The 22,559-nt window shown below is 33.9% G+C and overlaps 1 protein-coding gene across 2 annotated transcripts in view; it reads left to right on the forward strand.

Moving 5' to 3' along the window:
• LOC133847087 (relaxin receptor 2) overlaps window positions 1-22,559 on the forward strand; it is a 39,771-nt gene that overhangs the window by 6,198 nt on the left and 11,014 nt on the right. For both annotated transcript variants that reach the window (XM_062281876.1, XM_062281875.1), the window contains exons 2-9: window positions 10,925-11,359; window positions 11,664-11,775; window positions 12,895-12,966; window positions 16,732-16,809; window positions 16,962-17,033; window positions 20,558-20,629; window positions 22,186-22,257; window positions 22,347-22,490. In XM_062281876.1, the coding sequence (XP_062137860.1) occupies window positions 10,925-11,359; window positions 11,664-11,775; window positions 12,895-12,966; window positions 16,732-16,809; window positions 16,962-17,033; window positions 20,558-20,629; window positions 22,186-22,257; window positions 22,347-22,490 (1,057 nt within the window). The remainder of the gene's footprint in view (window positions 1-10,924; window positions 11,360-11,663; window positions 11,776-12,894; window positions 12,967-16,731; window positions 16,810-16,961; window positions 17,034-20,557; window positions 20,630-22,185; window positions 22,258-22,346; window positions 22,491-22,559) is intronic.

Below are 22,559 nucleotides of genomic sequence, written 5' to 3' on the forward strand. Positions count from 1 at the left end.
CAGATCTTTATTACTTTAAAGAAGATGTCAAAGATAAACCGAGAAGATAAATTGTTAAGCCAAGATTCAAGATTGCCATTGATAATAATTTATTCAATAATTCCACTAAAATGTTCAAATTTAAAATCAAGATCTCAACTTTTTAAATCAAAAAGTACTCACAAACGAAGTTTCTTATTCTGGAGTAAGGAGTTAAATAAGAAAATTCTGAATTATAATTTAAAGAGATAGAGCCATAATTTTTGTTGACATCATCATGTTTCATCAATATACCAAATATTTTAGTATTTTAATAGTATGTTAATTAAATTTACTTAAATGATAATCCTGCACAGTCGATCACAATTTTGTTGGCATAACTCTTTATATTAATATACTAAGTGTTTTGGTATATTTTAGTATTTTTTGGTATATTAATTTGGTATATTTAAATGATAACCCCCGCACTGTCACAGCCGATCACATTTTTGTTAAAATCGCTTGTTATATCAACATACCAAATGTTTTGGTATATTTCTGTATTGTTGCTAGTATATTATTTAGGTATATATATTTAAAAAATAATCGCTTACTGGTTTGTTCTTCTCATTATATTAATATACCAAATGTTTTGGTATATTTTAGTATTTTTTCGGTCGGTGTTAAAATCGCTTGTTATATCAGCATACCAAATGTTTTGGTATATTTCTGTATTTTCGCTAGTATATTATTTAGGTATATATATTTAAAAAATAGTCCCTTACTGTTTTGTTCTTCTCGAGAACGGAAGGCTTGCAGTCGAGCACACTCGACCCTCTTAGTCTGCCTCAGAGTCAGCATCTTTATTATATAGTGGTATTTTTTTTGGTAACAGGAAGCCAGCAGCTTAATTGAATTGTCGCCAGGTGTAATGACGGGCTAAAAGGTTACGCATCATTAGAGCAGGCCATTGATAGTGTTCCCATCTCCTGACTAATCCACAGCGAATGAAATATATACAACATTCTGAGATGTCTCTACTTGAATGGCACGCAGTGTAATTGAGCTAAGTGATACAGAAAGGTGGCAAAAGGACATTCCAATTCCAATTCCAATTCGCATTGAGTGATTGTGTTGTTCGTTCACTACAGGAAGGCGATGCTAAATATTTATGACTCGGTTGGATTACGGCTGCTGACAGGAAAAACGAACCCAAAGCACTTAAGACCAATGATAGGAACGTGTTTCCGTTTTAAGCCTATCGCAATCATCCTTAAGGATTCTTTTTTTGGGGAACACTGTCAAGAGGCTGCTTATAGTATACTATATCAATGATTGTAAGTCTATGCAGGGGCTTAAGTTCAATACGAGACGAATGTCGACACTCCTCTGAGTGAAACTTCTGCTAATAGCTGTCCATGATATTCTTCGTAGTACGTTTTGGTTTGGGTTATTTAAACTAATGGGCTTTAGTCAAAGTTTTTGCGTGGGAAAGACAGAAAGCACAAAGGAATCACATAAGTTTTCGACGACTTACGAAAGACGGCAAAAGTTAATGACAGACAGCGAATCAAGTAATTAATGTGACCTTGAGCAACAAAGAGGAAATTCAATTTATGCGCGACATGTTAAAATACATTTCAATTGAATCAACTGCAGACAGATAATGTGAATTATACTCCGTGAAAATAGTTAAGATAAACGAGTTTGCCTTGATAAGACTTTAGCAGAGTCATGGAATCTTTGAATATGTAAACTTTATGTTATTAAACTTAATACCGAAATATATTTCTTTTTTTTTAACAAAAATAAATTTTATCTTGCTTGTAATATTGCCATAAATTAACCAAGTAGGATATCTACCCAGATATCCTCTACTCATTTGTAATAAAACCAACACATACCAATTTAAATTTCTAAAAATAACAAAATATACCAAAACATATATTTGGTATAACGATATAATACCACACTCAAAATTTACCATACAGTCGAGTGTGCTGGACTGTGAAATACCCTCTACTTATTTTTAAGAAAACTATATATACAAAAATATACAAAATTAAAATACCGAAAAAATATTAAGATATGTATTTGAAAATATACCATAAAGTACAAAATATACCAGAGTGCCAGCATTTTGTTTGCCAAATACTTAGATATCATAAATTCTATTGTTATTATTGTACGAGTATTTACTAAAAATCGGCTTTAAACTTTTGCTAGCTTGTGATTTAGTATAGACAAGTTGAAATATTCCACTAAAATATAAAATCCGTATATTAATAATAGATTTCAAGTTAAAATTCCATGAAATATTTGCATTATTTTTAAAAATTTATTTATTTGTTTTATATGAATTTATATATGAAATATCTTAAACCGCATAAAAAATATTGATTGACTTGTAAAGTTAAGAAATTGGTAAAAAGAATACGAAATGCATAGCTTGTTAATAGATAATACGTCCCCAAAATAGGATCGATCAGCTGAATATCGCATTAACATTGCTGTCAATTTGTTAAGGATGAGCCTAATTTGTATGTTTGGGACGCAATGAATGGATTTATTGCTAAGTTGATTTATAGAAATAAAGTAAACGAAATAAACTGAAATCAAAGTGCGTCTGCATGCACAGACATGTCAGCAGCAGAAGCAGCAGGGTCTTAGGGTCACTTGATGTAATTAACATGTGATTGCTGCCAGCGTTAAGGCATGGACAAAAGTAAAGGGAGGGCAAAGGGGGGAATGGGGAATGGGGCGCTGCCTGTCAGTGTCAAACGCGAGGGCGACCTCAAGACAAACACATAAAAAAACAGAAGGCCACAAAATGAATGTTTGCACAGCGGCAAATCCAGTTGATGTGCGAGTGTGTGTATGTGTGTGTGTGTGTGTGTGTGTGGCATGAAAAATAGCATGCGTAATTTCTTGATTGAAGCGTAAAGGCATCGGCATAGGCTTAAGCTAGGCTCCAGCCTCTCCTCTTCCTCTCCATCTCTCTCACTAAAGTTTAAAAAAGGACAACAGACTCGCTTCATTTAACGCTCTGCGAATGTGAATGCGAATGCGGATATATGGCTTAGACCTTTGTCACAATGTTTGTGCATGTGTGTATGTGTGCGTGTGTGCATGTGTGCGTGTGTGTGTGTGTGTGTGTGGCATTTATATTCATTTGGGGCATTGCTTGTTGCCACTTATTGACTTTTTCGTTGCGGCCATGCCATGACTATGATTAATACTTGTGGCATGCCACACACACACTCTCCTGCTTTGGTATTGGTTTTTTAGGCTCGCAAGAAGCAATTAAATTTGGTATTGCAAACAAATTACGTGGTATACGGCTTTTGGGGGGGCTTTAATGGGTTAACAATTAACCCATTGGCATGCAAGCTGTATCTCAGTTGTTCCACTTCAAACATACTTGCTACGTACTTATTTTAAAAATAAAATCACCGTCCTACGGAGGAGGGGCAGACAGAGGGGGGAGGGGCACGCCCCATTTTTGTGTTTATTATCAGCGAAATTTGTTTTTATATTTGTTCTTGTGTTTTTCTATGCTTTTGCTTATTCTTATTTAATTTCGTGTTCTTCACTTGTTTACAACAACTTTTTCACCAAATGCGAATTGTATTTAAAATTCCAACTGATTTTCTAGACTGCACAATCTCCCTTTCTTTTTTCTTGCCATCTTTTTCTCACTCTCTCTCTCTCTCTCTCTCGTTTCATAGCTCTCTTTGAGTTCTGCTGATCTGTTTCGACACTCCAGCAAAAACATTTGAATCTAAACATTGGCGCGAAGTGAATAAAACTTTTGGAATTTCTCAACTTATTTTCTTCATTTTCTTCTTTTTATTTAATTTGGCATGCAGCATTTTAACCCCTCGAAAAGGAAAAAAAAAACAAATTTGCTTATCTTATTTGAACTTAAAACATATTTACGGTGCTTTCAATCATCTGATGACGCTTACGTCACAACTTTAGAAAATCAAGAAAGTTTTAAGAGGCATCAGCAAAATGCGAAATTCAAAAGCATTCGCTATGCATAGATCCATATATTTCATAGTATAGTACTATTAAAAGCGTTAAAGCATAATTTGTAGTGCTTCCACTTCCACTTTAAGGCAATAATTTGTGTGGCTTACACTTAAATTACTGAGACATTAAATTTTCTATTTTATGTTCTTAAAATTTCTTAGTAAGCACTGTCAAATCATTTAAGTTATGGCAAATATTCGAATTAACGACTGGTAAATGGTAGAAAAGTCACGTTCATATTAGATTTGGTTTTAAGACTACATTTAATATGTGAAAAAGCTATGAAGAGAGTGCTCAACTGTGAGATACCTGCTAAAAACAGTGTTCTCTTATTTTTAAAATATACCAAAGAAATATACTAAAAGATATTTACAGACATATTTGGTATATACATATACTACTGCATCCGAAACAAATATAAAATATACCGAATAAATACACTATGTACTATATATACCAACGAAATATACTACCGCAGTGTATCTTTAGTATATCAATATACTACTACACACAACATATAAATAAAATATACCGACTTAATACAGTAAAATATACCGAACGCTATACGTCAATATACTATAAAAGATACCTGCTACTTATTTTCGATGAAAACAGTTTTGTATTATTTTTAAAATATACAAAAAAAATACTCAAAGATACCGCAATCTACGTTTGGTATATCAACATACTACTACATACACAACAAATTTAAAAAATATACCAAATAAATAAACTAAATTATACCGAATGATATATATCAATATACTACTACATTCCAAATATACCAGACAACACAAAATATACCAGATCATCAACTAAATCAAACAGCATCCTTTGATTATTCATCTTAACATTGAAATATGTTGATTATTAGGTATTTTATATTATTGAAATATTTTATAAATCAAGTTGCGAACAAATATTTGTGTAGCTTAAAAACCCTTTAAGAAAAATAAAATATTTAACTGATCAATTTAATAAATGAATGGCAAACATTAACAAGTGAGCCAGCATCTTGTTTGCTATACTCCCCATCGAAGTCACCTCTCTAGGGTATATTATTTTTAGTATGCTGACTGCTTAAAGCAACGTTCTTCGTTCGAGGCTCTTAAAGGTGTAGTAGTTAGCACCTATTTTGGTATTTGGTATTTGGTATTTGCCAATGCCTCTGGGGAAAGAAAAAAAGACGTCATGCGCCAAGGCGAACAACTTACTAATATACTAAAGCATATTGTATATATAAAATATATTGCAAGGTGGAAGATAGCGACCAAAGCACTCGATACAACCAACTCAATAATCGACAAGTTGTTTACATGGCCATCCCCCAACCAAAAAAAAACAAGAAAAAAAGAAAGAAAAAAAAGCTGAATTGAAATGAAATGAAATGATGAAGAAAAGTCCCGACACGACCCGATAACATTTACCGCAACTATTTCTGTGAATGTCAGTGTACTCGCTATATCTCTCAGTCCGTCCGTCCGTCCGTCTGTCCGTCCGTCTGTCCGTCTGTTTTTGTGTGCTATAGGTTGATCGTTTTGGCTTATTCTTTATAGCTCTCGGTCGCTATTTTCGTGGCGCTGGCTGCCGAGGTGCTTTAATTATTTGAAATGGGCATAAACAAAAGCGGGCAATTGACCGCTTTCAATGTAGTGGAGAAGTGTATTTCATTCTTTTTTTCGGTTTCGGTTCTGGTGGGGAGTGAAGGGTTTTCTTTGGTTGTTGTTGTTGTTGGGTTGCCCGCCCAAGACGTTGTGTGTTGTTGCCAAGGCGACGGCAATTGGAATTTATGTGGCAAAAGTTGTAAAAGGCCTAACTACGCTCTCTTGCTAACTTCTCTCTTTATATCCCTTTCTCTCTCGCTCTCTCTCTCTTTCTCTTTCTCTTTTTCTCTTGCACTTGGCAAGCTCATCAATCAAAGCGGCGCGTTGCCAACCAAACATTTCAATTTGCCGGCAAATGTGTTGACAAACGTCCTCAGGACACACACACACACACAGAAAAAAAGAGAGAGAGAGAGAGAGAGAGAGAGAGAGAGAGAGCGAGAGGGAGCCACAGTCACGTCTCGAGCTGAGCTTGTTTACACGACGCTACTGCAGCGTCTTTTACTGCTTCCCCCACTTGTTCTCTCTTGCTGTCACGCTCTTGCATTCGCCTTGGGTCGTACAATCTTCTGCACATTAGCAACACGTGTCTCTCGCCGTCTCGCCTTCTCTCCTTCTCGCCTTCTCGCACTTAATTACACTTTTATAGAGTCATCGTCGTTTCCCCTTTCCGCAATTGTTGCTGGTTGCATTGCTGTCCCTGAGTTATGAGCTGATGCAATTCCTTCACTCGCCCATTGTTGTAATCCCATCTCCGTCTCCCTCTTCTTCTCCCTTTCTTCTATTCGCAATGCGTCTTCCTTGTTTTTGTTATTTACTCACTTCCTATAACTTGTGTTGTTCGTCTTGCTTGTTGCTTGTTGCTGTTTGCCCAGCAACTGAGCTGCTTTTCCATTCAGCTTAGTCTATTAATGCTCTGCTCTTATAGTATGTTAGACTCACCATGATGACCATCTCATCTACACAGCATCATCTGTAGTTGAAGTTCATTAAGCACTCATCCACCGCAGAGCCATGAATAACTTGCATAACTTTCTTAATTAAGTAGCAATTCTTGCGAAATTTCGCAATTTTTCGGGATATGCTCAAATCAAATATGCGTACTATATATGCCGAAAATTCTTTAAGATTGCGGCTGAAATTTGCTTTTAATCAATTGCGACAGCTTGGGAAAATTCTTCAAGAGTTCGAAACATGAACAAAAAGCTTTAAGAGCCTTAAAAATTAAATAATAAATCAAATAAATAAATAATCACAAAGTAGAAAGATTTTGTTAATTTTCTAATTTTATTTTACAATTTTCTAAAAAATTCAACTTAGTATATAATTATAAAGCATTTTAAATAAAATACCCAAAATAATATGGCACACATTGACTTTATAATATAATTTAATTTCTTGTTATTTTATTGATTTGAAAATTTATCATTATATAGTTAAATTAAAAGAATTGTATTTTAATTTGCATATTATTGAATTCATTACAACTTACGATTTGTTTTTCTTTTTTTCGTTATATTTTAATTTATTTGACAATTAACCTGTGCAATGAAAAAGGAATCAAATTTTGTTAAATAAAACTGTTCTTATAGTTGAAATTATAATTTGATAATTTATAATTGAAGTTATATTCATTTTAGGTATTTATTGAAATTGTTTCTTTTTAAAATACTTATATACAAAATTAATATTTAATATTATATAAAATATTATAATCACATTATTCAATTGTAATTTATATTTCTTTTACATTTTTTATTCATTTGATATATATTGTAATCATCTTCGCAGCATATCCCATATTCGATCTATTTGCGTGTTGTGATTTTTTCATTTGCCACAGCATAATTTGATTCATTGTTGTTTCTTTTTTTTTTTGCTTTTTGTGCAACTTTCATTTGACTTGTTTACCACATGAAAAGCTCATTTGTTTTGTTTTTATTTTTAATGATGTGCGTCTCTCTCTTTCCCTCTCTCTCTCTCTGCATTACATAAGGAAATTCCTGCATTGTTTTTGCTCGCAGGCTCGCCGGCATAGAATATACATAATTACAAGCTCACCTAGAGCTCTATAAGAAATGATAACTATGCAATTCATTAGCAGTATTTCACAGACAATGTTTCCAAGGAGACCTTAGAGCAAATATTTGTGTTAGAAACAAAAAAAAAAAAGAACAATAACAAAACAACCTACAATTTGCTTAATTTATTTCTCAAGTTTTCTTTTGTTGTATACGAACATATTTAGGTTTGCATAGATTGAGACTTTAATGGATATTTAAGATGTATAGCAACAGTTTCATATAAAAACAGAATTTATATTTAATATGCTTTTCAGTTGATTAATTATACTCTGTGGTCATAAACCTATGCGCATTGAGTATATTTTATGTTTTGCCAACCAATATTTGAATATTAATTTAATCACACATTTAAAAAGTTGATGATATTCTAAAACAATTTCATGGGAATTTTTAAAGAAAGAAGCTTATTAATCGCCTGCAATAATAATAATTAAAATATGATTAACATTTCTTTAACATGATTCATAGGGTATATTCCTGGTCGAGTTGTTTGCGGTTGCCAATTTTTTTTCGTTGTTGCTGTTTAATTTAAATTGATTTCGCTCTTTGTTGCTGCTGCTGTTGCTGTTGCTGTTATTGCCTTGTGTCTGATTTACATTTATTTGTTTACCTTTTGCTGTGTGTGTTTTTTATTATTTTTATAGCCAAACCGTTGAAATTCTCATTTGCTGTCAGCGCAGCTATCAAAAAGTCGCCCACATTGATGGCTTATCGATGAAGCAGAAAGTGTCCCTCTAGTAAAATCGCCAACTTATCAGAATGTGTAGTGCACAAAAAAATAGAGAGAGAGGGAGAGAGGAAGAGAGAGAGAGAGAGAGAGAGTAAGAGTGTCCTCTGGAGTATTTCACGGACCATTGAGCCATGGCCCAAATGTACTGTGCATAATTTTTATTACAAGCAATTTTATTGCATATTTTACATATTCTCTGCACATATTCGCAAATTGCGATTCGCTTTCAATGGCATTGCCCCAAAAACATAACAAAATATAAATACACATAAAAAAAAAGGCCCATGCCACATTCCATCATTCCGCTATCGCCAGTTGCCAGTTGCTAGTTGCCATTTTGGGGCATATTGAATCCCATTCCATTCCATTTCGTTCCATCTGGCAAAATGCATTGTAAAAAGAGCTCTGCATTAAATGCAATCGTTAAAAATGATAAATTGTTAATGCACATGAACTACTTATTCGGGGGGAACTGGAACTGGATAATTGAACTACTTTTATGGGTTCGTTCCACTTGATTAGTTCGACAGCTGAGTGTTCTGTAAAAAGTATTGTTTTCTGTAGATTTCTTGTATATTTTAGTATATACTACTATATCCATAATATACCATAGAAGAGGTATATTATGAATTATACTACTATATTCATAATATACCTCTTCTTCCACCAAATAATATAATTTGGCATATTATGAACATATTAGTATATCGATATACCAAATATAGCTTAAGGTATTTTGGTATTTTTTATAGACAAATTCAGCATTAGTTGATGGTCATTTGTAGTACAAAAACTAATCGATTTATTTCTCATTGTCACTTGATCTCTACAGTTGTTACCTACAAACTGTTCAAGCTAATCTACCCATTGTTAAATCACAAACAATTTGGCCAAAAGCTTTTAGTCAGCCACTTGTTTTGGCCTACTTGAAACGAGATTTATTGGAGCCAAACACTTTTATTTGGTATATCTGCTTCGATGCGGCCTGAAATCGTGAATTGTTTCAAATTAAATCAGAAAATCTGAACTGCGTTTCAGCACAATCTTAGGCAAATCAATAATTTGGGATATTTTATTATGCGAATTTTTATTTATTTGGCCTCCACACAAGAGATTGACAGCTTTCTGTTTGCAAATCGCATTCTATATGTTATATATATACTATATTCCAAGCGATTTGTGTATTTAAATCCATTTAACAAATTTTGTGAGGTAGGTTGAGGTCGCGATTGCAATGTCAGCAATGTCAGTTTATATGGCAATTTCATTTGTGTTCTGGGTACTTAAATTAATTGCAATTACTTGCTAAATTTACAAATATGTTACTAAAAGTGCTTTGGTTATGTAGCTGTAAACATCTAAAATTTTCAAATGTAATTCACAAACAAAGCGTTTGAATTCTTGGGAAAAGCGATTTAGATCTTTGTTGAGAGAAATGCAGGCAAAATGCATAAGTTCACATTAAGTAAATTAACAGTTTTGTAACTCACAGTATGTAATAATGTAGATACACAAAAATCTCTGTTATATTTTTTTTCCTTATGTGGTATATTGAAATACTACTTCATGCTAAATATACCAAGAAAGTATATAATGTATAAATACATTAAAATCTCCTCTCTCCCTCTTCATTAATTATTTGGTATATCGATGTACTACATACATACGAGTATATAGTAAAAAGTATATATAGTAAAAGTATATATTGGAATCTTCTCTCCTTTGTTTTTTGTGTGGTATATCGAAATACTGCTGTATACAAAATATACCAAAAAGTTCTCGAGGATTACTAATATCTTGTATCTCTCTCCGTCTTTTTTCTTTATGTGGTATATCGATATACTGCTACATTCAAAATATACCAAAAAATATTTCGTAGATACATTAAAATCTCATTTTTATTTCCGTATGTGGTATATCGATATACTGATACATGCAAAATATACCAAAAAGTATATCGTATATTCACTAAAATTCAATTCTTTTCTTATTTGGTATATAAATAGACTGTCACATGCAAAATATACCAAAAAGTATCTCATGAATACAAAATAATCTTCATTCTCTTATTTTTTGCTACATTGAAATTTCTTCTCTCTCTCTCTCTCTCTCTCTCTCTCTTGCTTCTTTCTCTATGTGGTATATCGAAATACTGCCACATACAAAATGTACTAAAAAGTATCTTAGCTAAAATCTCCTCTTTCTCTCTCTCTCTCTTCTATCCTTATGTGGTATATCGATATACTGTATCTCGACTAAAATAGAAGAGAGAGAGAGAGAGCTTCTATCCTTATGTGGTATATCGATATAATACTTCATACAAAATGTACCAAAAAGTACCTCGAGGATATACTAAAATCTCCTCTCTCTTCTTACCTTATCGGTATACTGCTACAAACAAAATGTAGCAAAAAGTATTTTAATATCGATATACTTTCACATAAATAATATACTATAGTATACTATAATATACTATATATACATATAAAGGTTACTCTCTCTTCTTTTCTTAGGTCTATTTCTGCTCTCGCTTGCCACAATCTGCGTGGCGAGCATCACACAAAGCGTGCAGCTGACGAGCTCCATGCAGAGGCATCTCGTCTACATGCTGGCCGATGGCAATGGTGGAGCTGGCGACGGTGCCGGTGGCAATGCTGGTGAAAATGTCGAGCTGGTGGGAGCGAATGGAAATGTGGATGGCGATGCCGATGCGGATGCGATATTGCTGCCCGACGAGAAGGACAATTGCCCGGCTGGCTATTTTCACTGCAATACGACGGCGCAATGTGTGCCGCAGCGTGCGAATTGCGATGGCAGCGTCGATTGCGACGATGGCTCCGATGAGTGGAACTGTGTGAACGAGGTGGATGCCAAGTATTGGGATCACTTGTTTCGCAAGAATCCATTTGGACGCCAGGGGATGGATGACAAGCCGATTGGCGATTGCTGTGAGTGAACAAGACAAGAGTGTATGGTGAAAAGAAGAACAAGGTCAAAGCAATTAAAGTGGCGCCAACAAGCGGACGGTAGCAGATACTCGTACTTGCTATTAGTACATTATGCAAAAAATCGCATGTAAATTTTGCCAGTTGAGGCCATTCAGCGTTGCAGGCAGCATTAATTGAAAGCACAATTACGATTATTCGCAATGCGAATATCAAATATAATGACAACCAAACCACAGTGAAGACTCGCTAATGTGCACACCGTTATCTCTCTCCCGCTCTCTCTCTCTCTCTTTTCCTCATTCAGCTTGGCTGAATGCCAACTTTAGCTGTCCTTGTCGTGGCTACGAGATTTTGTGTCGTTTCCAGCAGCTCACAACGCTGCCGGCGCATCTGCCCAACAACAATCTGGTAACGCTGTAAGTATCACAAATTTCAAGTGGAACACTGTGGAATGAAACACAAAAAAATGAACCAAGAAAACTGAAACGAAATAGTATTATTATCATGTTAAGCTGTCTGTCCGTCTGCCTTCTTCTCTGAGGTATATTCGATTATTTAAATAGCTTTATAGTTGAAACAAGTTATAGTTGTATCTTTTGGTAAATCTTATCTGTAAATTAGCAGAAAGCATTGCTAATATTAGATAAACGTATGCATGCTTACATAGGTCAACTGTCGGTTTTTTTTTATCAATTTGTCTTTTATGTTGTTTAAATATTGATTTATGATTAAGAATTGGTAACGGAATCATAACTGTAAAGTAAATTAAAGTTATTACATTTTGTATTACATTTTTTAATTTGCCTTAGAAATCTATAGAATTGACTCGAAGTCAAGCTATTTCATATTCGTGCTTTCTGCTGTTGAGTTACTTGAAAAGCAATGAGATTTTTGGTACACAAGAATAACTAAAGTATTTTTGACGCTTGAAAAATGTAAATTTTTTTAAAGAAATAATAATAATACTTTTATATGACATGGTATATTTTTAATGTGGTAGTATGTTAATATACCAAATATAGAATTTGGTATATTTTTAATGTAGTAGTATCAATATACTACTATTTATTTTATCCTGTATCTTTTTAATGTAGTAGTATATTAATTTACCAAATATAACCTTTGGTATATTTAAGTATTTTTGGTATATACCGCTTTGTGTTACTTATATTGAAATGAATAGCAGATATCTCACAGTCGAGCATACTCGACAGTATCTTACATACTTGTTGTCCGTGTTGTGCTATGTTTAATTAACATTTTTATTTGCACTCATTTTCTTCTCTTAAGTCTCCTTTTGTGCGACTCTAAATTTATGAAAATTTCTCCAGCTTATTTGAATGCTTTCGTTTTGCGGTGGCTTCAATTGCTTTTTCAGTGCAGTGCATGCTATTTATAGCTGGGCATATTTATCTCATGATACTATTGATTGTTTCTAATGAGCGTTTTGTGGTACATACAACGAAACGAGTGTACAAATATACATATACAATATACAATATACATATATTTTAATTGACTTGCCTTACTTGCAGAGACCTCACGGGCAACAGCTTTGACATCATCAACGAGAGCTTCTTCAGCGCTCTGCCCGAAGTGGAAAGTCTGTGAGTATCCGAAGTGTATACAGTAGTGGTTGGATATTACGGGTTAGTTGTGCCAGCGCTTCATTAAAATCGGCAACTGGCAACCAAATGTGAACGGCTTTAGAAGGCGCACAGAGTGAGAGTGAGTGAGAGTGAGAGAGAGAGAGAGAAAGAGTGAAGGAAGAAGAATGCGAGATGCGAGTATTAGCGTCATGCTGTGTCTCCCTTAAGCAGCCACATGCTGTGTCCCATACAAATTACACACACGCACACACACACATGGCAAGAGTTAAACACAAGAAGAAGAAGAAGGAGAGGGGAAGGGGGAATGTCTTGCAGGCGATTGCAGTTTATGTGCCACTGTGCCACAAAACGACATTCGCCCACGCCGTCCACGTCCAGGCGAAAGCCGTAAAAGTCTTTGTAACATACGAGCCAACTGCTTCGTTAACACTGCGAGAACTTTAAATTTTCATAGAATGCGACCGGGCAATGGGGCACAGTGAGGCACAGTGCGGCACAGTGGTCAAAAAACCGATTGCCATATATTAAACTAGAGAAAGCGACTTTAAACAAACGTATTTCGTATTAAATTGAAGCAGTCAAAGAGACGTAGAGAGAGAGTGAGAGAGAAAAAGAGATAGAGAAAAAAAAAGAGAGAGAGAAAGAGAGAGAGAGAGACGTAGAGAGCGAGAAAGAGAGAGATAGAGAGATAGAGAAAAAAGAGAGAAAAAGAGAGAGAGAAAGAGAAAGAGAGGGAGTTGGAAAATGAAATACAAGATTAAGATAATGGATATAGAAATAAAAATAAATGATTTTTGTAAATAAATATAGGAATAAGAATGTATATGGGACAGTGAAAGTTTGCAAGAAAAGATAAAAAAGAGAAAAGGATAAAAAAAAGAATAGAAAAGAAAAAAAATAAACAAAAAAGGCAAAAGAAAATAATTATATGTTAATAAATATAAAACGAATTTATAAAAAAAAATTATATTCAGATGTTATTATAATTTATTTTAATAAACACAATATAAGCTAAAAAAAGAAAAGCTTATAATAACTAGTACTTCTTCTATGTGAAACTTTGTAATGAAATCCAGAAAAGCTATTGTTAGATGATTTCAAAATGAGCTATCTCTAAGGAAGTTTACAAAACTTGGATTTGCTCACAATGTGATGAGAAACTTGTAGTTAGTGGAAAGCAAGAACTCCATCATTGAAGAAGAAAGAAATTTGAGCCACAGTTAAGCAGCAGTTAACGATAAAACGAGGATGAGATTTTGGCCTGCGAACTCAGCTGTTGCATGATAGAATTAATTTAAGTTAATGCCTCAAATTTTGTAGCTGTCGTTGTAAAACATAAATCAAATCATCTTCTCGTTTCGCTCAGTGTATGCCGCAGCTGTTTGTGTCTGTGTGTGGTCAGAATTGTGTAGTTAATGGCTCGTCAGTCCGTCAGTCCTTCAGTCCATTCAGCTAACCATCTATCTGTCTACCCAGCAGTCTGTGACGCTGTTGGGAGCTCTCGTATATTGCCTATTGGTTGGAACGTTGCTTAAGCCTAAGCACTTTGAAATCCATCATTGCACAGCCTGGCGATGGCGCTCTCTCCCTCCCTCTCTCTCTCTCTTTCTATCTCTCACTCTCTCCCTCAGTGCTTTGTTCTTGTGGCACATGTGAATGTGCCGCACCATAAGCTGCTGTCAAGTGTTGCGACGTGTTGCCATCGCAAAACATTTGTGTCTCCTCTTGGGCGCGCTGTTGACGTGTCAACGCTTTTTAAAATTGACAAATTTTGCGCCACGCCCTAATTATACATATGGGCAGCAACGGGAGAAAAACGGGAAAAGGACAACACGAAAAAACGATGACGCTCGACATCCCAACATCCCAACATACTCAGTCTCACTTTCAATCTCACTCGCTTTCGCAGCATTGCGTAGGCAGCGTAAAAACATGTGTGAAAATTAAATTGACCGCAGGCAGCGGCGTTATCTGGTGGGTGTCTCAGATGAAAAGCATTGCAGATACAATATGAGAAAACATGAGTAGGTGAGCTCAGCCAAACAAATGCAGAAGTGTGAGTGAGATTGAGCAGAAAAACTATTTCATCAACTGAAGTTGTAGTTGTCAAGGCGAAGAATTTAAATGGTAGAAATTTAAAACAAATTCATTTATTATTTTAAAGTGTGAGCTGAGAAATATGAGGATGAAAAAAGGTTAAAAATGTTGGAGATATACAATTTTGGTAAACTTTTAAAACATTTTGTTAACTTTTGCTAACAAAAGAAATTTGTTTGAGAAATTTTATAAATATTATTTGTATTCTATGAAATACTTAATATTGAAGTAATATTTGTTAAGCCAGACTTTATATGAGAGCCATTTTATTAGGCAGAAAAACTACCTCATAAACTGAAGTTGCAGTTGTCAAAAGCAGAATTTAAATGGTAGAAATCTAGAATTGATTCATTATTAATTTGAAGTATGAGCTGAGAAACATGGAAATGAAAAAGTTGGGGATTAAATAGGAAATTGGAATTGAACTTGTTGCATTAAAGCAATCGAAGCCAAAGTTCAAGATGTAACGAAAAGGAGAGTATAAAAAAAAGGTAATAAAATAAATTATATGGCTTAAAACTCTATTTGATTGTTATGTATTCTGGAAATTGGAAGTGCAGTGCGTATACTTGATATTGCGTATACTTGTTATTGCAGCCATAGAACAGTTTAGAAAAGACTGCAAACAATTGTGCTTCTTTCGATGGAACATTTTGTTAGTTTCAGCGCTTCAGAGCTATGCAAAATAGCCTTTTCATTACCATATAACAAAAGTCTGAGAACTGTGTGTGTAAAAAATTGAAAAGCGCTGAAACTGTGGGAGTTCCGTTAGCGGTCGCGTTGTTGTTGTTGTTGTCTCACATGCCACACAAGTGCGACACGAAGTAACGCCCCAAGTGACGCCCTACACACAAAGGCAAATACTTTTGCACTCTCTTCTTCGCAAAAGTAAACTTTTTATACCCGCTACCCATAGGGTAGAAGGGTATTATAACTTTGTGCCTCGATGAGATGTATCAAACAGGCTCTCTGTCCAATAAAGTATATATAATATATTCTTGATCAGCGTCAACAGCAGAGACGATATAGTTATGTCCGTATATATCGATATACCAAATATAATTTCCGGTATATTTTAGTATTTTTTTTTGGTAGCACTTGGTATTTTTTAGTATTTTTTAGTATATTTTTATAATAGGGTTGCATTGACAAGAGAGAGAGCGAGTGTCTCAAAGTCCGTATATATCGATATACCAAATATAATTTCCGGTATATTTTAGTATTTTTTTTGGTATGCATTGAAAATAGGTAGTGCGTAACTCACAGTCGGTATATATCGATACAATAATAATCTAGCATTCGGTATATTTTTAGTATTTTGTGGTATATTAATTTGGAATATTTAAAAATTAATACCGCACTCTTTTGTCTTTATTCAATATAATATCAATATACCAAATATACTATTCGGTTTTTTTCTAGTATATTTTCCGTATCTTCATTTAGTATAATTTAAGAATAACACCGCACTGTTCTGCCTTTGATTCGAAATGGGTAGCGGGTATCTCGCAGTCGAATACACTCGACTGCAGCTTTCTTACTTTTGTGTGTGTGTGTGTGTGTGTGAGTTATCAAGTTGGCAATTGAATTGTATATTTATTATTAAGTTTAATGCATTGTTTTACTGTAATTCTATTTATGTCTGCAATCTGAATATCTTTACAGCGTGCTGAAACTTTGCTCAATCCGTGAGATTGCCTCGCATGCATTCGATAGACTGGCGGCCGTTCCACTGAAGACGCTGTAAGTGTGAGGCGGGAGGAGGGAGGCGGGAGGATGCGGATATAACTCATAATTAAGTCATCTTATTTATGTGCACTCAATTTATTTGTTGCTTAAATTGCCCTTGGTTTTTACACCCATTTTGTGTTTTTGTGTTTTTCATTTCTTTGCAGTTATATGGACGATAATAAATTATCCCGTTTGCCAGAGCATTTCTTTGCCCCGGGCAATCAATTGAGATTGTTGTAAGTATTACTTACTGGCGTAATTAAGATGCCCCCGTTAACTGCATGCGATTTATCGATATCGAACTGCCAGCACCTTTCAATACAGTGAGCGAGACAGAGAGATATATATATATAGAGAGAGAGAGAAAGGGGAACAAAGAGAGAGTCACAGAATTTGACCTTGCTTAGAGAGTGAAACACACTCATTGAACTGTGTTAATTTGATGACAATGCGTAGACGATAAAAAACAGTACTTTCGATTTAACACAGCTGTATTTTGATGCACAAGAATTTCTTTATTAAAATTGATTGATTTTTATGATGATGAAGACGATGTGACAATCATCATTTTATAATTTTACGTTTTTTAACTCACTTCAGTTTAGTCAACTTAATTTTAAGAACATACAATCTCAACTCAAAGTTATAAATAGTAGTTAAAGAAATTTAATCAAAGTGTAGCCTAATAATATATATTTTTGTGTCTTATTTCATCTACATTCTATCGCTTTATATAATATATCGATTTTGTTATTTTAATTCTGAAGAAACATCGACAAATTTTTTAATTTGATTGTTTGGACAATTTTTGACTGACAATCTGGTATATTTAGTACTCTATGGTATATTTTAAATATTGTACTGTATCAGTATACCAAATAGATCATTTGGTATATTTTTAGTATTTTGTGATATATTGTTTGGTATATTTTAACAATAATACTGCTTTTAGTCACAATGTATAACGGGTATCATACAGTTGAGCACACTCGACTTATTTATCATATAAACATTTTCTTTAAAATCGATATATTATATAATTCCTCATTCTTGAATATCCTTCTACTGAAAATAAATAATAAATTCCATTGAAATCTTGTCGAATAATATTTATTTCTATACCGTATTTCATTCATGTTCCATCATCATAATTTTTTAGACATATAATACAATAATATTTTTGCAAAAATTCATCTACATTGTATCATTATTTTTATCTCTTTGTTGTTTCTCTCTGTTCTGCTATATTTAATTCCATTTTCAATCTTCAAACTTTACTTGAAGTGTTAATTTCTTGAAGTGTAAAAAAGTGTTGCATATTCCCAGGCGCGCACAATCATAAATCGCGCATACGACGTGTATCGCAGGCGTTAATTTGTTATTCACTCGCTGCTCCACACACATTTATTAACAGACTAACTTATTTATTAGCTTTTGGTAAATTGGCAATCGCCATTTGCCACTCGAATAAACTGCACAAATTTAGTTGGTTAAATATTTATGCGCAGCTCGCTAATAAAATTATAATAAATTCACAATTAAAAGCGACAGTTTAAGTCAGTGGTCCCTCGAATTGAAAAATGCTTAATTATTTTCAGCATTATGCTAAATGCATTGTTTATTCACTTTCCGCAATAGTTTTGTATGCAAATCCAGCAAATAAATATCAAGTGTAAATGAGAGTTTAATGGGAACTATTTTAGTTCTTTTTTAATTTCAACTTTTGTTTTTGCATATTAAATATTTAATAGTCGGCAATAAATTGCCAAAGTAAATGCATTAGTTTGGAAAATTCAATGGCGAATTTCAACATTTAGGAAAAATATTTAAACAGCAATTTATTTGTATTCTACCAAGAGTTTACAATATATTTTAAAATATGTATTTAAATTGAATAATAATTTAACAAATATTAAACTCAAGTTAATTTGACTTTAAATTAAAGTAACTCATTTCCTTTAAATTACTTTTTTGCAACGCATTGTTTGCATATATTTTATGCGCAACTGTACTCAATGAAAACCAAAAAATTCGTTGCCAACTTTTAGGCAAAGCGAAAGGACAACACACAAAAAAAGGGGGGCATATTATCTGACTAAATGAAAAATGCTGTAATTGCCAATAACTATAGATATATGAAGGCAGATATTGTACTCGCAAAAACACACACAGGAGCTGTGAGAGAGATAGAGAGAGAGAGTGAGAGTGAGAGACAGTTATGTGCACTCGCAATTGTTGATTGTATCATCAAATGTATGTGCAATCAGTGTGTGTGTGTGTGTGTGTGAGGGGGAGGGTAAAGGTTATGCAATGAGTCCCAACTGATGATAATCGCCCACACACACACACATACACACACTCTCATTTATTGTCTCAACAAACTCGTTCGCTTTTGTTGCGTATACGCATCGTATGCCATTTGGGGTCATAAAGTCGCCCATTGTTTTGGCCTCAGCTCAGAGGCAACGTTGAGGTTGCAGAGGTTAGAAAAGCTCAACGTTCGACTGAGCTCCACAATAAAAATATTAGCACAAAAGTAAAAGTTGCAGCAGAGATGCACGTTGTTCCGTCCGTTGTTCGAGGGCCAAAGACAACAGCTGCTGCAGACGGCGACAAACAACAACTCAAGCGGATGCGACAGCAACACCAACAACGACAACAACGTAAACAAGTGAGAAAGCTTCAGTCGAGGATGCACGACTCTGAGATACCCGGCACATCTTTCAAATAAAAGTGAAACAGTGCGTAACAGTTCGTAAAATATACCACATTTATTTAAAAATATATATCGAATATATTATTTGGTATTTATATATACTATTACATTCAAAATATACCATAAAACACAAAATATACCAGATTATTAAACAAAGTAATGAAGTCCTAACTTAACAGGTAAAATAATAAAATATACCGACAAATGTATTTGGTATATCGAAATACTATAACATTCAAAGCATACCATAAAGTACAAAATATACCAGATTGTCAACCAAAGAAACTAACTTCACCGAAAAAGTATTAAATTATTATATGTAGTATTGTATTCAAAATATACCATATTGCACAAAATATACCAGACTGTCAACCAAAGCAAGTAATAAAAAAATTACCTAAATATACCAACAGCTGTATTTGGTATATCAATATACTATTACGATCAAATTATGCCATGTGATGTGCAATTGTATGTCAAAGCAATAAAGTCCAGACTGTACCAAAAATTCGTGACTTTGGCTTGAAAATGACGTTGGCTTTTTATTTTTTTGGGAGACGGAAGTGGACGTGGTAATAAATATAAATCAAACAAAAAGTTACAAGAACTGTGTCAAAAATGATAGCTCTATTTTTTATAAAGGCACCAAGCTGGAATACCCTTCTACCCTATGTTGGTAGCGGTAGTATAAAAACATAAACAACTCAGTTACACGTTGTGGTAGAGCAAGAGAAAAAAGGACTAAGTAGGAAGAGGAAGAGGAAGAGGGTGGCGACGATTTTTGGGCATTTTCAAGTTGAGATTTGGCTTGGGGCAAGTTGGCATGCAGATTGCATTTAATGGCTTATTAAAATACTCTCAGTCTCCCACTCTCACACTCTTCATCTCTCTCTCTCTCTCAATCTTTATCTCATTGTTCCTCTCTCTGGCTTTGTGCTCATTGTTGTGTGTGGCACATTAAAATGACATTACGACTAATGTGGCAAGTTGTGAATTTTCGTTTCGTTTCGTTTTTCACTTCTTCCTTTCTTTTTCCACCTGCAGAATTTTGGCACGCAATCGACTGAGCAGCTTGAACGCTGGCGATTTTCGCCATCTACAACTCTTGGAGGAACTGTAAGTAGCCTTTGCATGACCCAAAACAAAATTCCTCTCGACACTCTGTGCATATTTCCGTCAGTGGCGTGCCATCAAATAAATCTCATTCTCGTTCTCTCGTTTGGGGTCGCTTTCAGATAAATTACCTAATTAATTCGTGATGCTCGTAGTCGAGTGCTTGTTACCTTTTTGTTGCGGTCATTTTATGAAAATGTCTTCTCGATACCTCAATCATTTTAAATTGCAAACAACACTTTCCGCAAGAATAGAATATTAAATTTATGAATAATGTTAAAAGATTGGTAATGTTTTAGATATATTTTTATGTTATTTGCACATTTTATCTAAATGATTTCTGGTGAAGTTCCTGAATCACTTTAAACTGAACACAAATTTGTTAGGTGCAAAAATATAAAGATAAATAAAAAAAAAGGAGAGAAAGATGTTTTAAAGAATATTGAAATTTTAAGTTGCAAATAAAAAGTATATATAAAGTATTTAAAAATATTGGAATTTAAATTTGGTCAAGATCTTTAAATTGATTTTTAATGTCGTATTTCAAGTGAATACATTTTCAATTAAAATAGCAACAAATATTAACGGCACTAAAGCCTAAAGATTCCATTAATATTATTGGTTAACTAATAAACTTGTTATTTATAAAATGTTTGCCAATGTTTCTATATGTGTAGTTAAATTGATAATCATTTTTAAAGTTATGAATGATTATTTTTTCCCTTTGAAATTTCAAACAGTTTCAGATGTGTTAAAATAGAAAGATTTCATAAATATTATGCGTTTAAATTTGTTTTTATTATTTATGAAATTTTCTTTATTATTTATGCTGTAGGATTTCATAAAATTGTGTGCAATTTAAAATGAAATTATGTATGTTTATGTTAAAATTTATATCTATATATTTTTTATATAAATTTTTCGGTTTTGTTAAGTTTATTTCTTAATTCATTTATTTAATTTGCTTGTGATTTTGGTATATGCATATATGAATTATTTTCATAGTTGGCCTACTTTATTATTTTCAATTCGTTTTTATAACTATTTTAATAATATAATTCGTTTTAAATTTATTTACAACTTGTTATTTATTAACTTGTTTGCCAAGTACAAACTTTTGTTTTTAATCATTTATCTATTTCCTCAATTTGTGATGAATAAAACGCCTTAGCTTAAGGCTACACCTAATCAAATTAAACAGCTTTTGAAATTTTCCAGTGCGTAATTATTTGCCATTGTGAATTCAGCTTGAAGCTTCAAGCGCCCCTTTTTTTTTGTTACACATGGCAAATGTCTCTTTCTTTCTGTTGTTTACACTTTGTGCCTTAAATAATTCAGAGGGATTTTTATACGTATCGCAAGTTATTTGTGAGGGCCGAGTATTTTTGTGATTTAAAGTCTCTCAACTGTCACACATAATTGCTGTTGCTCGGCTGCTGGTGCTGCATACCGAAGAAAATGCCTTAAAGGAATTTCCCACGCAAGTTCTTTGACCTTGGCGCAACTAATTGTTGTTGTTTGCTTTCGTTTCATTTTGTATTATTCCATTTTTTTTACAGTGATCTGCGTGGCAATCTGATAACTGAGTTTGGGGCAAGTGTTTTTGGACAACTGCAAAACCTGGAGGTGCTGTAAGTAAAGCGCCATAAATCACGCTCAACTTGCCACCAACTGACGCTATCTTTCTCTCTCTTTCTATCTCTTTCTCCCTCTTTGTTAGTTACCTGAATGAGAATCGCTTGCAACAGCTGCAGCCGGGCATGTTTCCCACCAATTTGCAACATCTTCATACGCTTTCGCTGGCCCAAAACCAAATCACCAGCATTGCGGCCAACACATTCACATTTCCGCATCTGCGACACTTGTATGTATGACTAAAGGGGGCGTGGATAAAGGGGCAGCAAGCTCACATAGTTTGCATAGCATCACAAAG

The sequence above is a fragment of the Drosophila sulfurigaster genome, chromosome X (genome assembly GCF_023558435.1).
Source record: "Drosophila sulfurigaster albostrigata strain 15112-1811.04 chromosome X, ASM2355843v2, whole genome shotgun sequence".
In the NCBI taxonomy this organism is placed as follows: Eukaryota; Metazoa; Arthropoda; class Insecta; order Diptera; family Drosophilidae; genus Drosophila; species Drosophila sulfurigaster.